This window comes from Xenopus laevis, chromosome 6L (assembly GCF_017654675.1).
Source record: "Xenopus laevis strain J_2021 chromosome 6L, Xenopus_laevis_v10.1, whole genome shotgun sequence".
NCBI classification, from domain to species: Eukaryota; Metazoa; Chordata; class Amphibia; order Anura; family Pipidae; genus Xenopus; species Xenopus laevis.
Genome location: NC_054381.1, coordinates 117483295 through 117498051, shown reverse-complemented (window position 1 = coordinate 117498051; position 14757 = coordinate 117483295). Strand labels below are relative to the sequence as shown.

Below are 14757 nucleotides of genomic sequence, written 5' to 3'. Positions count from 1 at the left end.
GCAAGCCATGTCTATAAAGAGTAGGGTTGCCACCAGGGCCGGATTTACATAGTGGGTGCCCCTAGGCCTACTGCTTTTCTTCGCCCCTGTCCCCTCCCCTTTATTTGGGCAAATTTTTGTCTTCAGGACCAGAGCAATTGAGATTGGAGCATGGGAAATTAAAAAAACTATTGTATCTCCTGGTATCCCCGGTGTTTCTGAACTAATGTTGGTGTGGTTGAGCAGCATGCCGCCCCCTAAAATCATGCTATCCTAGGCCCAGGCCTTGGTGGCCTTTCCACAAATCCGGGCCTGGATGCCACCGTATTTGTTGTTGAGAGTCTGGATGGGGGGGGGGGCGACATCAGAGGCAGAGCTGCAGCGGTTGGGATTATGATGTCAGGGGCAGGGCTGGGAAACAGAGGCTTCTCATGTACTGCTGATTTGTTTGACTTGGGACCAGGAAGTAGAATGCCCTGTTTAGAACATGATATTAGTTTAAGAAAAGGTGTGTACTGTACTCTTTTATTTACACAATAATCATTGGTCATTGGATGAACATTTGTAAATGTTTATGGTCAAATGACTAGATTTTTCAGGTTAGTTTAGGGCTGAACTCCACGGTGCAGCTTGTTCTTATCCGACGAGATTAGAGGAAGTAGATGCGACAAGACGGATGCGCCGAATATAATGTAAGTAATAGGAATGTCGGACCTGCAAACTGCGTGCATCCGACACGACTGTCAGATGAAGACACAATGTGCAGCATTCACATCCTAGGGTCGAGTTGGATGCATGCAGCTTGTAGGTCCGACATTCCCATTACTTACATTATATTCGGCGCATCCGCTTCCTCTCATCGCATCGTATCAGAACAAGCCGCACCGTGGAATTCAGCCCTTAAACTCAGTGAAAATTAAATGGGATTTTGAGACAATTGCTTCTTTTACATAATCAGTAGATGAAGGAGGAGGTAAAGGAGTTAAATGTCTGACTTAATAGACATGAGACGTTCAATATATCATTTCTATATTTCCTGTTCAAGCGTCGATGTTTGTTATTTATCAGAATGGAACCATTCAATGAACATTATGGTTCCTAAAAGTGAATTGTTTGAGCAAATTAATCTGAATTCTAATAGAACTGGTTCTAAACAGAGAATATTATATCTGCCAGAAATACGGCCTCCTACCAAAGCAGAAGTAGTTACCTTGACTGCTATGGAAAAATTAAACTTGCAACTAGGAGCATCGGTCCTTTAATCACAGATCTTTTGCTTCCTCCTGCTACTTTTCCATTTATTCTTTAAAGGGAGACTATAGCTCTACAAAGGTTAACACATAGAGGTTTTGTTCTAGCTGGGAGGTACAGCTTCAGGTCCAGTTCTGCCACAGTGTGCCCAAGGGCTTTATAGACTATTGTGTTGCCTCAAAGATTGCAAAAGGTTTAGCATCTCTCTGGTACATTAACACTCACAGGTAATAGATATACATGTATATATTTTGCTGTAAAAACTGCAATTTCAAAGCATAAAACCAGCACCACAGGGCAGTTTAATGCGGGGAGCTCCCCTTGCATTTATTGTTTATTGTCCTGTAGGATCAAAACATTGTATTATGACACAATAACCAAAGAGGAATCTCCCCATCTCTAATTGTACTGTAGTGGCAGTGTTATGCTTTGTAGTTCCATATTATGGTCTCTTGGCACACTGGACATTTTGACCACCATGGAAAACCATTCAGTCAAAACAATCACCTCATCTGCAGTTGCTTTCCATTCAAATAAAAAGAAAATATGCTTCTTATATGACGGTGCTGGCAATATCGTATGGGGATCAACAGAGAACACTCTATTGGTGTTCCAAATAACAAGAGTTATGTTGTTGAGCACGAGGTCAGCAGGAAACACATCTCTCAATGAAGAACTTATTATAAACTACCTATAAAGCACCAATCTATTCCTCAACACTGTACAAAAGAAGGGTCTATACATGGAACACAAAGATTACATAAAATAATACATCAGAATAAATAAATAAAGCGGATCCGCTCAATAAAGCTTCACTGAATGGGAGTTACGCACACATGTTAAAAGCTATGGCCTCGGTAACAGACCGGGATGCTGGTAGTCCTTGATCATAACTGTGACAGCTGCTCTTATCTCTTAGCTTTTCAATTGGCCTTCATTTTTTCATATTTATAGTTTTTCAAATGGGGGTCACTGACCCCTTCTAAAAACAAGTGCTCTGTATGCACTGAATGGGAGTTACACATACATGTCAAAAGCCAGGGCCTCGGTAACAGACCGGGATGCTGGTAGTCCTTGTTGGTAACTGTGACAGCTACTTTTATCTTTAGACTTGTCTGCATCTCTTTTTATCCTCGGCACAAATGCTCCAGTGCAAACAAAACATGTCTGTCTCATTACAGAATTGGGAGACTGTTCGACGGCACAGAGCCTATTGTTTTGGACAGTTTGAAACAGCACTATTTTATCGACAGAGATGGCCAAATGTTTCGTTATATTTTGAACTTTCTGAGAACATCAAAACTTCTCATTTCAGACGATTTCAAAGTAAGTACACCTTGGATTTGTATAACCCCTCCCCCCCAGTGATTATTGCGTTTTCTATATTTCCTAGCTGATATACTTGTAGGTAAACAGCAAAAAAGTTGCCAAATGCATTGAAGTCTATGGGTGTATTTTTTCAGTGAAATATTTTGAGCATCCCTAGACTCATTGTGTATATTTTGGCTAAATGTTGGGTAATAAGAAGAATGTTTTTGGTTGAAAAATTTGATAATTAAAGCTTCCAGAATGAGACGAGGCAACACATGGAAATCACAAGTGCAGAAGGTCCTGGGGAACTTGCATGATAGTCGGGAATACCTCTGTAGTCTTGGTTTGCAACCATGGAAGAAGATAAAAAACTTCAAATTTCTTTGCAGATAGGAACCAGTTTTGTTCTTCTCTGCCATGAAGGCTAACCCACTTGGGCTAGAGACCTGTGCGGAAGCAATTTCTAAGTCCCGAACCCGCAGCCCCGGGACCTGAATGGCAACCCGCATATTTACCCACTTTGATCTGCTACCTGACCTGGAACCGCTGACCACCATCAAACAGGAAATGATGTTGCTGCAAATCTGAAGTGACATCATCAAAAGTGGGCAGGGACAGAAACAAGTTTTGTAAAATTTTAAAATAACTAAATTATAGACATATAACACAAGATTTAGTTGAGATGAGACCCGCAACCCGACCCGCATCTATACCAGCACCTGAAAATTCGACCTTCATTTCGCAGGGTACCTTTTTTTTTGCAGGTAACCCGCAGGTACTCGACCCGCTGCAGGACTCGTGGGCTTTAAAATAACCTGCTTGCTTTGGTTTGACCCGCACCAATTCCCATTGATATAGATGAAAAGGGACATGCAGCAAGTGATGGCAGATCATCAAAAGTCCTGGCTGATGTTGACCTAGTGTATTAATGTGCTTTTTCTGTATGCCCACTTGATCCATCAAGTGCATCACTGCACAATCAGTAGAATCATTAGAATATAGTAACACAGGGATGTCCATATGGAAGTCCAAGTGTTTGTAGCTATTGGCTTGAATAATGTCATCCTTTTATTTAGCTCCTGACAACAGATATATTATCTAACAGAACATTACTACATTATTTCTGACTTTTTACATACTAGGACCTTTTTATAGCTATCCATGTTCCTCACAATGTAAAGCATGGATTTCTTCCCCAGTACTCCCATAAACACTAAAGGCATTTAAATGAATGCATCCCAATTATATTCATAGTGTGCAATTTTCCTCTGCTTTAACTTTATTAGGATTATTCTTTACTGTACGAAGAGGCCAAGTACTTCCAGCTGCAGCCCATGCTCCTGGAACTGGAAAGATGGAAGCAAGATAAGGAGGCTGGCCGCTTCTCGAGGCCTTGCGAATGCTTGGTAGTCAGAGTCGCACCAGACCTCGGTGAGAGGATCACGTTAAGCGGAGACAAGTCACTGATTGAGGAAGTTTTCCCAGAAATTGGAGATGTAATGTGTAATTCTGTCAATGCGGGCTGGAACCACGACTCTACACATGTCATTAGATTTCCTCTAAATGGTTACTGTCACCTTAACTCAGTTCAGGTAAGCAAGCCCTCACAATGAAAGGAATCTGTGCATGTTGTAAGGATGATTTGGTTCAAACATTGAGTATGACTTTTATGTATATTTTCCCCATGCATCTACCCATATCTACAGTTCATCTTTCCTAAGGAACAGTTCTGCGATTTATACTTTGAATACAATATTTGCCATGACAACTACGTACACAAATGATTTACTTAAAGGGGTGGTTTACCTTTAAGTTAACTTTTAGCATATTATAGAATGGCAAATTGTAAGAAATCTTTCAAGTGGCCTTCATTTTTTTATATTTAGCGTTTTTTAATTATTTGCCTTTTTCTTCTGACTCTTTCCAGCTTTCAAATGACCCCTTCTAAAAAAACAAGTGCTCTGTAAGGCTACACAGTTATTGGTATAGCTAATTTTTATCACTCATCTTTCTTTACTTTCAAGCCCTCTCCTATTCATATTCCAGTCTCTCATTCAAAACAGTGCATGGTTGCTAGGGTAATTTGGACCCTGGCAACCAAATTGCTAAAATTGCAAACTGGAGAGCTGCTGTATAAAAAGCAAAAAAACACATAAACCACAAATAATAAAAAATGAAAACCAATTGCAAATGGGAACATTTTTAGCAATGCAGATGTAAGGGAGCTGCTATCTGGTTACCTTCCCATTGTTATGCCTATAGACTGCTGGGTGAGGAAGGGAGGGGGTGATATCACTCCAATTTGCAGCACAACAGTAAAGAGTGCAATGCACAAGCCACATGACTGAGGCCACCTGGGAAACTGACGTCTAACATTAGAATTTAAAATTAAATATTAGGGATGCACAACTTTTTTGGATTCGACCGAACCCCCGAATTCTTTGTGAAAGATTTGGCCAAATACCAAACCAAATCCAAACCCTAATTTGCATATGCAAATTAGGGGTGGGAAGGGGAAACAATTTTTACTTCCTTGTTTTGTGAAAAAAACACGTGATTTCTCTCCCTGACCCTAATTTACATATGCAAATTAGGATTTGGATTCGGTTCGGCCGGCCAGAAGGATTCAGCCGAATCCTGCTTAAAAAGGAACCGAACCGAATCCTGGATTTGGTGCATCCCTATTAAATATAAAAAAATCTGTTGGCGCTTTCAAAAAATGGATTTCAATGCAGAATTCTGCTGGAGCAGCACTATTAACTGATGCATTTTGTAAAAAGCATGTTTTCCCATTATAGAAGCCCTTTAAATATCCTTCCATTCTCTCACATGAGTTTTCTTGTGGTTAATAGTTCAGAGCCAATATATCTTGTATACCAGAGCATTCGCTATACAGTGGGCTGAGAAACTTGCTGATTACAGCACCAAATGATTTTGAGTCCTCGGGCACTGGCACACAGTTGTCCTTTCATTCACTTGAATGATAATCACCTTAACCAGAAACCACTCAGAAACCTGACAGCAAACATTTCTGTTTTTGCAACAATCTGCCCAGCAAAAAATAGAAGCACATAGATGTCACCCACAGCAGTTGTTTGTGGTTCCATAACCCCACCACCAAACCAGAGGAGTAATCCAGTACCAAAGAGTAGAGTCCTGCAACCCGTTCCAGACCTCCATATCTGTGCTCTGACCGGCATTAGCTATGATGTCTTCCCCTATCCAAACCTACTTGAAGAAGTGCCTTCCCGAACCCACCCCGTACTTAGTTGAACGTCTCTGCAAAAAGGAAGTGATGTCAGTATTTCAGGATGAGACTGATGCAGGAACCAGAAGTGACATCACAAATTAGGAAGATCGCTGAGGAGTTTTAGTATTCTTTTTTTAAAAGTTTTATAGCTGTCCCGATTGCCTCCACTGGGAACCGGTGAGAGATTTGCAGGTATTCCTCAGGTACCTGACATGCTGTAAAGGACTCTACCAAAGAGCGCAAAACTGGGGAAGGAACTAGAGAAAAAATGGTACAAACATGGTTGCAATTTATTTAGATGGATTGCCTGCTCAATGTCTAGTTAGTCCTGCAATACGAGGCTTTAATGTGTGTTTTAAGGGGTTGAGCTAGGTACATATTTATCTACAAATGCAGATATAAATATAAAGTGCATGTTCACAAGGAAGAACAGCTACAATAGCAAAAAGATGAATTGGTATTAGAGTGTATTGTTGCTGGGGTCAAAACACTCTCAAAGCAACAGTGAAAGTATAAAGAGATCCCAAATCCCCTACTTAGAATAGAGTCAATTTATGTGCATTGTGTGCTTGCAGGAGCCGCAGCAGCAAGTGGGTGAATGGAATCAGATAACTCTCCATATTTCAGGTCTCTCTCCTAGTAAAGTACAAAGCACATTGTTACTTTTGATGCATTTTTTCCCTCCTGCTGGGATTCAATAGAACCTGATTGAGGGAACATGAATCAAGCTTTGTAGTTCAGCCCTCGACTTGCATCTGGATGGTGTGTTCTCTCTTTCTCTCTGTTTTTTGCTTTGCCTTGATATGTTTCTACATCACTTCATTACTTGTATTCACGCTTACTTTATTTGGATCTCATTGATACAGATGTAACACTTATGCCTAGTTACATTTGCACTTTGCAGGGCTAATTTACAAACATAAATCACACTATTATGTTACCCATAGCAACCAATATTTGCTTTCATTTTCTGACTTGTAGACTGATGAAAATGAATTGCTGAGAGCGGTGAAGATGTGGAATTCTCCCTGAATCAGTTGTACTGGCTGATACATTAGATAGCTTTAAGAAGGGGTTGGAAGATAGCTCATAGTACAAGTTGATCCAGGGACTTGGAGTCAGGAAGGAATTTTTTCGCCCTCTGAGACAGATTTGAGAGGCTTCAGAAGGGTTTTTTGCGTTCCTCTGGATCAACTGGCAGTTAGGCAGGTTATATATAGACATAAAGGGTTGAACTTGATGGACCTGTGTCTTTTGTTCAACCTTACTTACTATATTACTAACCTCAGGCCATTTTGCAGGTAGGCAGCAACCCATAAATCTGTGATTAGCAAATGTGATTGAGCGACGCAGGTTACTGCACTAGTGCAAGTTTGCTCACTGTTGGAAACAAAACATATACATACTTTTTACTTGGACACTTTGGGGCAAATTTACTAACGTGCAAATTTTCACTTCAGAAGAGCCGCTGTACTTCGTTCAACTATGTCAGACATTATTTTGTAGTGAATACGCGTATATATCAAAATCCTAAACTTTTTCTCTGCAAATGAGCACGAAAGTCTCGTAGTGATTTTTCTCTAGCATTATTTTCTTCTTAGTGAAACTTTGTTAACATACTTACTCTTACGTCAATTTAAATGTGACGGGTACATTCAGTACATTTCATACGTATGTATTTATTAGTGATGTTGGTGAAAATTGCTGGAAGTGGCCACTTATTGTTAAAAATGTCCAAGGAAGCAAAATAACAACCAAAGAGATCCACAATTGTCCTAGACATGAGCCCACCCTAAAATGTGACATGAGCTTCAAATGGTTAAAAAAGTGTAAATAACACATAGGGGTATATTTATCAAAGAGTGAAGTTAATAGTGAAGTTCCGCCACTAGAGTGAAATTCCACCACTCTCCATTCATTTCTATGGGATTTTTATAGGCGTATTTATCAAAGGGTGAACTTTCACTTTCACCCATTGATAAATATGCCTTTCAAAATCCCATAGAAATGAATTGAGAATTGCGGAATTTCACTCTAGTGGCGGAACTTCACTCTTTGATAAATTTACCCCATATTTAACAGTTACAACTTGTAAACATAATCCCACATTAAAAATATGAAAAAACATTAGTGTTTTTGTCTTTTTATGATTTTTTTGGAATACAGGATATGATGTCATTAACATAATGTTGAGGATGTAACTTCATCTTATCAATTCTTATCAAAGTCAAATAGACTTTGGCGGAAAGGGTAACACGTATTGGAAAGTTCACACTTTGATAAATTTGCAGATTAATGATCGTTTGCCTGAGCTAAAATTTGCCTGGCGAAACGGCGCAAAACTTCTCTAGAATTGGCGATGTCTAAATTGGCTATGTCCCTGCAAATTTTGCTGAAAAAACATGCTTTGCTTTTTAGTTAATTTGTCCGTTTGAATCAGTGATGTTTCAGATTGAACCCATAAGAAGTGAATCCAATGTTATAAGTATGTTCTAATTTCCCACCATTATAGGCGCTTTTACAACCAGTAATGTCTCTTCCTCTCCTTTTTTCCCCACCTAGGTCCTGGAAAGGTTGCAGCAACGTGGCTTTGAGATCGTAGGCTCCTGTGGCGGAGGAGTTGACTCTTCTCAGTTTAGTGAATATGTACTAAGGCGAGAACTGAAAAGGACATCTCGTGCACCTTCCGTAATAAGAATAAAGCAGGAGCCGCTAGACTGATTAGACACTTTTCTTATTCTAAATAGGACAGTCAGTGTAAGGCAGAGGTCTGGAATCCAAACCGATAAAGACATTTCCATCATCTCAAGAGATTTAGCTGCAACTACAAAGCAGCTGCATCAGGAGAACCTGTCAAGATGGCAACCTCACCACTGAATTGTAGAAAGTAATGTGTAAATTACAGAGGGGTACTGTGGGGATAACTAAACATTAGCTAAATACATAACAGAATACATCAAAATATACCATAATAAGATATATATGTTCATAGTTTTTATTCCATACATTCTATCCTCTTAGCCGCTGGGAAATCCTTCCAAGTCTGAAGGGCTTAAGACAACCACTACATTTTCTATGTGCTTTGTTGTAAAATGAACACTGAAAATGGCAGTCCTACAGCAACGTAACCCAGAGGCTGAGAGGCACACTTCTTGGCTAGCACTTATTCTCAGAGCCAAAGGGTGTAATACCTTTTGATGCCAGTAGGGTCACCAGAGCGCTGCTCTCCTTCAGGTAGTGAGGGAGTATTAGAGGACACATATCACATTAGGATGAGAATTTGTACATTTTTTATACCTGTATATTTCTGTTCACCCTCTCAAAATTGCTTTGGAGGACTAATAGTATCTATAGGTCTTTTGGTGATAGGGTTGTGAAACCTCCTTTTTTTAAAATGTCTCCTTCCATTTCCCTTCCTTGCTCAGATAAGATAATACAGCATTTGGTTCTTCAATAAAAAAGGTGTCACTTGATTCCATTGAAACCGACATTTCCAAGTCTTGGTTTCTGTGGAAATCCTTGCATCAAACAGAGGGGTGATTTGCTGAGTCTCAATATTATCAGCATATATTTATGGGAAGGGATTTAAGCCCAGTATATGGATTTAGTTCTGTTGGTGGTTGAATTCAAAAATGCAAATGTAGCACTTATGTGTCTTGTCCAAGACCCTTAGCTCTTCTAACCGTACTTTTTTGCTGCCAGCAGTCGGCTGTGTTAGCATGAGGCACGCTAACGTATTGGCAGCGTCCATATGGCACGCAGATTAATCAAGCGTCCAACATCTTGAAAAGATCCCTAGTCCTTGGAACAATGCATTTTCCTGTTTAATGCAATGACTAAGCTTTCAGCAAATCAGTTACAGGGCTAAATTAATTATACAAAATGCTACTATAAAGTGTGAGCCTAAAGTATCAATTTATGTCACAAATTTGCTTTTATATTGACCTTTAGTAAATCCCCCCTCAGCAACAGAAATTGCTTGTATTGTTGGCATTAAAGTACTGGATGGCTTGCTGCTAAACATGTTATAATACTGTATAAGGCTTGCAGGAGAATATGCACAGCGGCGCTCACCTGTAAAATCTTATGTCATGCCTTTTGCAAATGAAACCGCTCTCTGGATCCAGTTTAGGCTTAAGCCTGACCTTAAACTTTCTCTAAGAGTTAATCTAAGTCTAGTAGAGCTGCCCTCTTGGATTCCTTCATTGTAGGCAGGGTGAGCACCCAGGGCTGGATTTTAAAGATGCCCCTCCCAAATGCTCATTTTGACACCCCCCCACCACCACCACTTGCACTCACCCCTCCTTCCCACCGCTCACAATACTTTCACCACCCTTTTGCTTATAGATTCCCCTGCTGCCTCCGCTTCTTCTGGCCCAGTGTGATCTCTTCCACAGGGCACAGGGTGGACTGGAAATTCAAACCGCTGTCAAAATCTCCTGCCCAGTCCCCAGTGGTGATGAGACCAGCATACTACCCACACAATTTTTGCCGTCCTAGGCCTGGGCCTTCCCACTGGGCCTGTGATCACCAGTAACTTTGCATGTCTAGCACTTGAGCCATCATGTGACATTGGCACTTTCAGATGTGTTGTATAGTTAAAGGGCTATGATACATTAAAGTTACTGATGCAGAATACTTAGCATTGGAGAATGCCTGGGCTGGCTCAGCAATTCTAAGTAAAGGCAATGAACAAACTCAGATGATCTCCCTTACTGCAGTGACACCTGTATAATTTCATTGTTGGCCTTTTATAATTAGTAATGTCCCTGGTGATATTAGGCTATGCACTTTTTGGGGGGCTACATGATAATGACATCACGGCTATTGTAAGTGATGTCAGAGTTTGAAGCCTTGTACCTAGTGAAACATGGAGGCTAACATAACTTTCCACTTTTCACAGTGGCCTAAGGCAACAAAGCAAAAGAAGTGTAGTTGCCCTTTTAGAAAGCACATGTTTGTTATCTTTTAATAGGCTTCAATTATTTGGGAGTAGTCTCCCATATTTCAAGGGCTTGTATCCACAGCAATTTTATGCATCTGAGATACAACTTAAATATTTAATTGATCATATTTTCTTCTACCTAGTTGTACCCATGAGCCTTCAGGTCTGCAATAGAAGCCAACTTGTGTTTTATTGTGGTTTAGGAGTGGGAGAGGACATAGGCTGCAAAATGGAGCTAATCCTGAGTTACAGACATTAAGGACAGGGCTGCCCTGCACCCTCCGATGTTGTGCACCCCACATTACATTTGCCTTGGCAGAATTGCTACCTAAATGAGTACTTAAAGGGATACTGTCATGGGAAAAAAATATTTTTTCAAAATGAGTCAGTTAATAGTGCTGCTCCAGCTGAATTCTGCACTGAAATCAATTTCTCAAAAGAGCAAACAGATGTTTTTATATTCAATTTTGAAATCTGACATGGAGCTAGACATTTTGTCAATTTCCCAGCTGTCCCAAGTCATGTGACTTGTGCTCTGATAAACTTCAATCACTCTTTACTGCTGTACTGCAAGTTGGAGTGATATCACCCCCTCCCTTCCCCCCCCCCAGCAGCCAAACAAAAGAACAATGGGAAGATAACCAGATAACAGCAACCTAACACAAGATAACAGCTGCCTGGTAGATCTAAGACAACACTCAATAGTAAAAACCCATGTCCCACTGAGACACATTCAGTTACATTGAGAAGGAAAAACAGCAGCCTGACAGAAAGCATTTCTCTCCTAAAGTGCAGACACAAGTCACATGACCAGGGGTAGCTGGGAAATTGATAAAATGTCTAGCCCCATGTCAGATTTCAAAATTGAATATAAAAAAATCTGTTTGCTCTTTTGAGAGATGGATTTCGGTGCAGAATTCTGCTGGAGTAGCACTATTAACTGATGTGTTTTGAAAAAAAACATGTTTTCCGATGACAGTATACCTTTAAGGGGTGCTCTCTTGTACTTCTGCGTGGGGGATTAGTAAATTACCCCTTATGTTGTGATGCACACATGAGACACCCATGGGCTGCAATAAATATCCAACAAACATCCCTTTTGCAGTAGGCTTGTGGTATGGTTATTGTCACCTATTACAATACAATAGAAAAGTATGTAATTAGGAAAGTAATTTGGCACTTACCACCACCCAACACAGGGGTCGTTTTCAATCAGGAATGATCATTTTTGTGTGGAAGCAGCAATAAACGTTTAAAAAACTCTGCTGAAAGAAATATGGATAAGCCGAAATATCCCAAAATGGTCAGAACCCTTGGCTTAGTCAGCTGTATATACGTATTGGCCGGTGCCATCGGTAGGTGGCCACTCAGAGGCCCCTCTAGTTCAAATCAAAAGTGGCTACGGTCACTAGGGAAGTGTACAGAGCACTCTGCATTGCACAGGGCAACTTGCCTCGAGGTCGATTGTTATGGCACATCTGTATATGACTTTATCCACCTGTTTTTGATTCAATCAAGTAAGCTCACATGAAATCAACTGGTTAAGGTAAAAAAAAATGTACGTAGAACTAAAACTACTCTGCTGCAGCCACTCCAACTGTACTTTGAGATTATTGAAATATATAGATTGGGAGGTTTTTGTTTTCTTCCTTGTACATTTGCTTAACTATACAGAGCAGTTTGCCCTTGCAGTGTTCATCCATGTTTGCTCACACCTCACTAAGGCAATTTCATTTATTTATATTCCATCAGTCAAAAACAACACAAGCAATTTCAAAATGCGTTTTGCCAGAAATATGGAATGTTTATGTTCAACACAATTTAGTGATGGCTACTTTCTAGCTGACTGCAAGCTTTAGGTATCTGGCTATGGGAAGGTTTCCTCTACAAGCAGTAAATACCTTATCGCAGTAGTTGAAACTGGTTTCTGGACCAACCTGGGCTGCTGCTTTTACAGCAACTGATGGCGAATTAGCGCTATTCCTGTTTCACACAATGCAAAGACCCTGGATAAAAGGAAAATACAAATGTAAAATGTCACTGATTGGTTTGCATTGAATAATAACTTGTTTTCTTATCTGGTTAGGTTCTGCTAAATTGTCGACTCTTCCATTTCAGAAACCTTCTTCCTGACTTAATTGTTATTGCAGAAAGTGCAATTCTTTACTTGACTTTTGTATACATTAAAAAATCCTTACTGCCAGCCAGTAGATAGGTGTTTTGGTCTTTTTTTTTTCTATATTGCAAAACAACTGGGGAAACAAAAAAAAAAAAAAAAGGACACACTATGGGCCCAAGCTGTCACCTACTTCACTAGAGCTCAAAAGAAAATCCTGTACAATTATTCTGAGAATTATAACCCCTGTGCTTGTAATAATATGCCGTTGCTCCTCGATATCGTAGCACCTTTGTACTTCGTTACATGCATTGCTTTATGCAGTCTTTGCAGATTAAAATGTAAGTTAAATTGAACTCTAGAAAAGTAAAGTCCATATACATTTCTTGGGTAAGAAAATAGAAATCATACATCAGTCTATTTTGAGTGGCATACTCATCAAATGGTTGTTCTAAGTAGGGATGCACCGAATCCACTATATATATATTATATCCACTAGATTTGGCCGAATACCTAACTGAATCCTAATTTGCATAGGCAAATCAGGGATAAGAAAGGGGAAAACATTTTTTACTTCCTTGTTTTGTGACAAAAAGTCACGCAATCTCCCTCCCCGCCCCTAATTTGCATATGCAAATTAGAATTTGGTTCGCCTGGTAGAAGGATTTGGCTGAATCCTGCTGAAAAAGGCCGAAATGGATTCGGTGCATTCCTAGTTCTTAACCATTGCCATAAATAATTGTCTAACAGCATGGAACCCTCCAATCCTTTTCAACTGTAATGGCATTGCTAAATAGGCACCGACAAAAAAGCCCTTGCTAGGATCTAGATACGACACAATATACAGAACAGAAACACAGAGGGGGGGGTTAGAGCTGTAATTGCACACAGCTGGGGGGTCCACACAGTGTAAAGGTAGCCATAGACATATCAATTACGATCTTTCCTTCGACCATTTGGTTGTTCGTATTCATTACAAACATTAAGACCTCTATCCGAAAATTCAGCAGTATCCCTTTGCCGATGTTTGGGTGCTCCAAATTTTCAGTCTTGGCTGATCGATGAGACGGCCGATAAAGTATTTACTGATATTGGTCACCTCATCTCCCACGCACTGAATATTATACAAAAGTTTGGGGCTCATTTATAAACACTGAGCAACTTTGCACCTGGGCAGTAACCCATACCAACCAATCAGTGATAAGCTTTTTTCAGCTAGCTGTAAATTGAACACTGGAAGCAAGAATCTGATTGGCTGCCATGGGTTACTGCCCAGGTGCAAATTTGCCCAGTGTGTATAATCATTCGATCGAACAAATTACGCTAAATCCTTCGACTTCAATATTCGAAGTAGAAGGATTTCAATTCGGCAGTCGAATAACAAGGGATAATTAACCCTCGATATTCGACCTTAAGTAAATTTGCCCCTTCTTGTTATTGCTTCTTTTTATAATTAATCTTACAATTCGGGTCATCTCCAATTCATATCCCAGGCTCCTAATAAAAATAAATGCATGGTTGCTAGTATAATGTGGACCCTAGCAACCAGAATGCTGAAATTGCAACCTGGAGAGCTGCTAAATAAAACCCTAAATGAAAGAGCAACAAATAATAAAAAATTAAAATCAATTTTAATTTTCTCAAGACTATCCTACTTTACATCATACTAAAAGTTAATTCAAAGGTGAACAAACCCTTTAATGTACAATTTAACATTTTATTCCGTCGGTGCTTTTCCAGGTTTAGGGCTTTGAAGTACCTATTTTCCATTTCAGGGGCATTTTTAAATGTTCCTATGGTATTAGTTAAATGCACTAAGCCAGGATATACTCCTTGTTTATTTAGGATTCGTGGGATTTGTTTTAAGATTTAGATAAGATAAGATTCCTTATTTGTCACATGCAT

General features: G+C 39.8%; 1 protein-coding gene across 2 annotated transcripts in view; it reads left to right on the top strand.

Annotated features, from left to right (window-relative positions):
- LOC108719227 (BTB/POZ domain-containing protein KCTD1) overlaps nt 1-8772 on the top strand; it is a 63195-nt gene extending 54423 nt beyond the window's left edge. For both annotated transcript variants that reach the window (XM_018267955.2, XM_018267954.2), the window contains exons 3-5: nt 2412-2556; nt 3828-4133; nt 8354-8772. In XM_018267955.2, the coding sequence (XP_018123444.1) occupies nt 2412-2556; nt 3828-4133; nt 8354-8512 (610 nt within the window). In that variant the 3' untranslated portion in view covers nt 8513-8772. The remainder of the gene's footprint in view (nt 1-2411; nt 2557-3827; nt 4134-8353) is intronic.
- The last annotated feature ends 5985 nt before the right edge of the window (nt 8773-14757 follow it).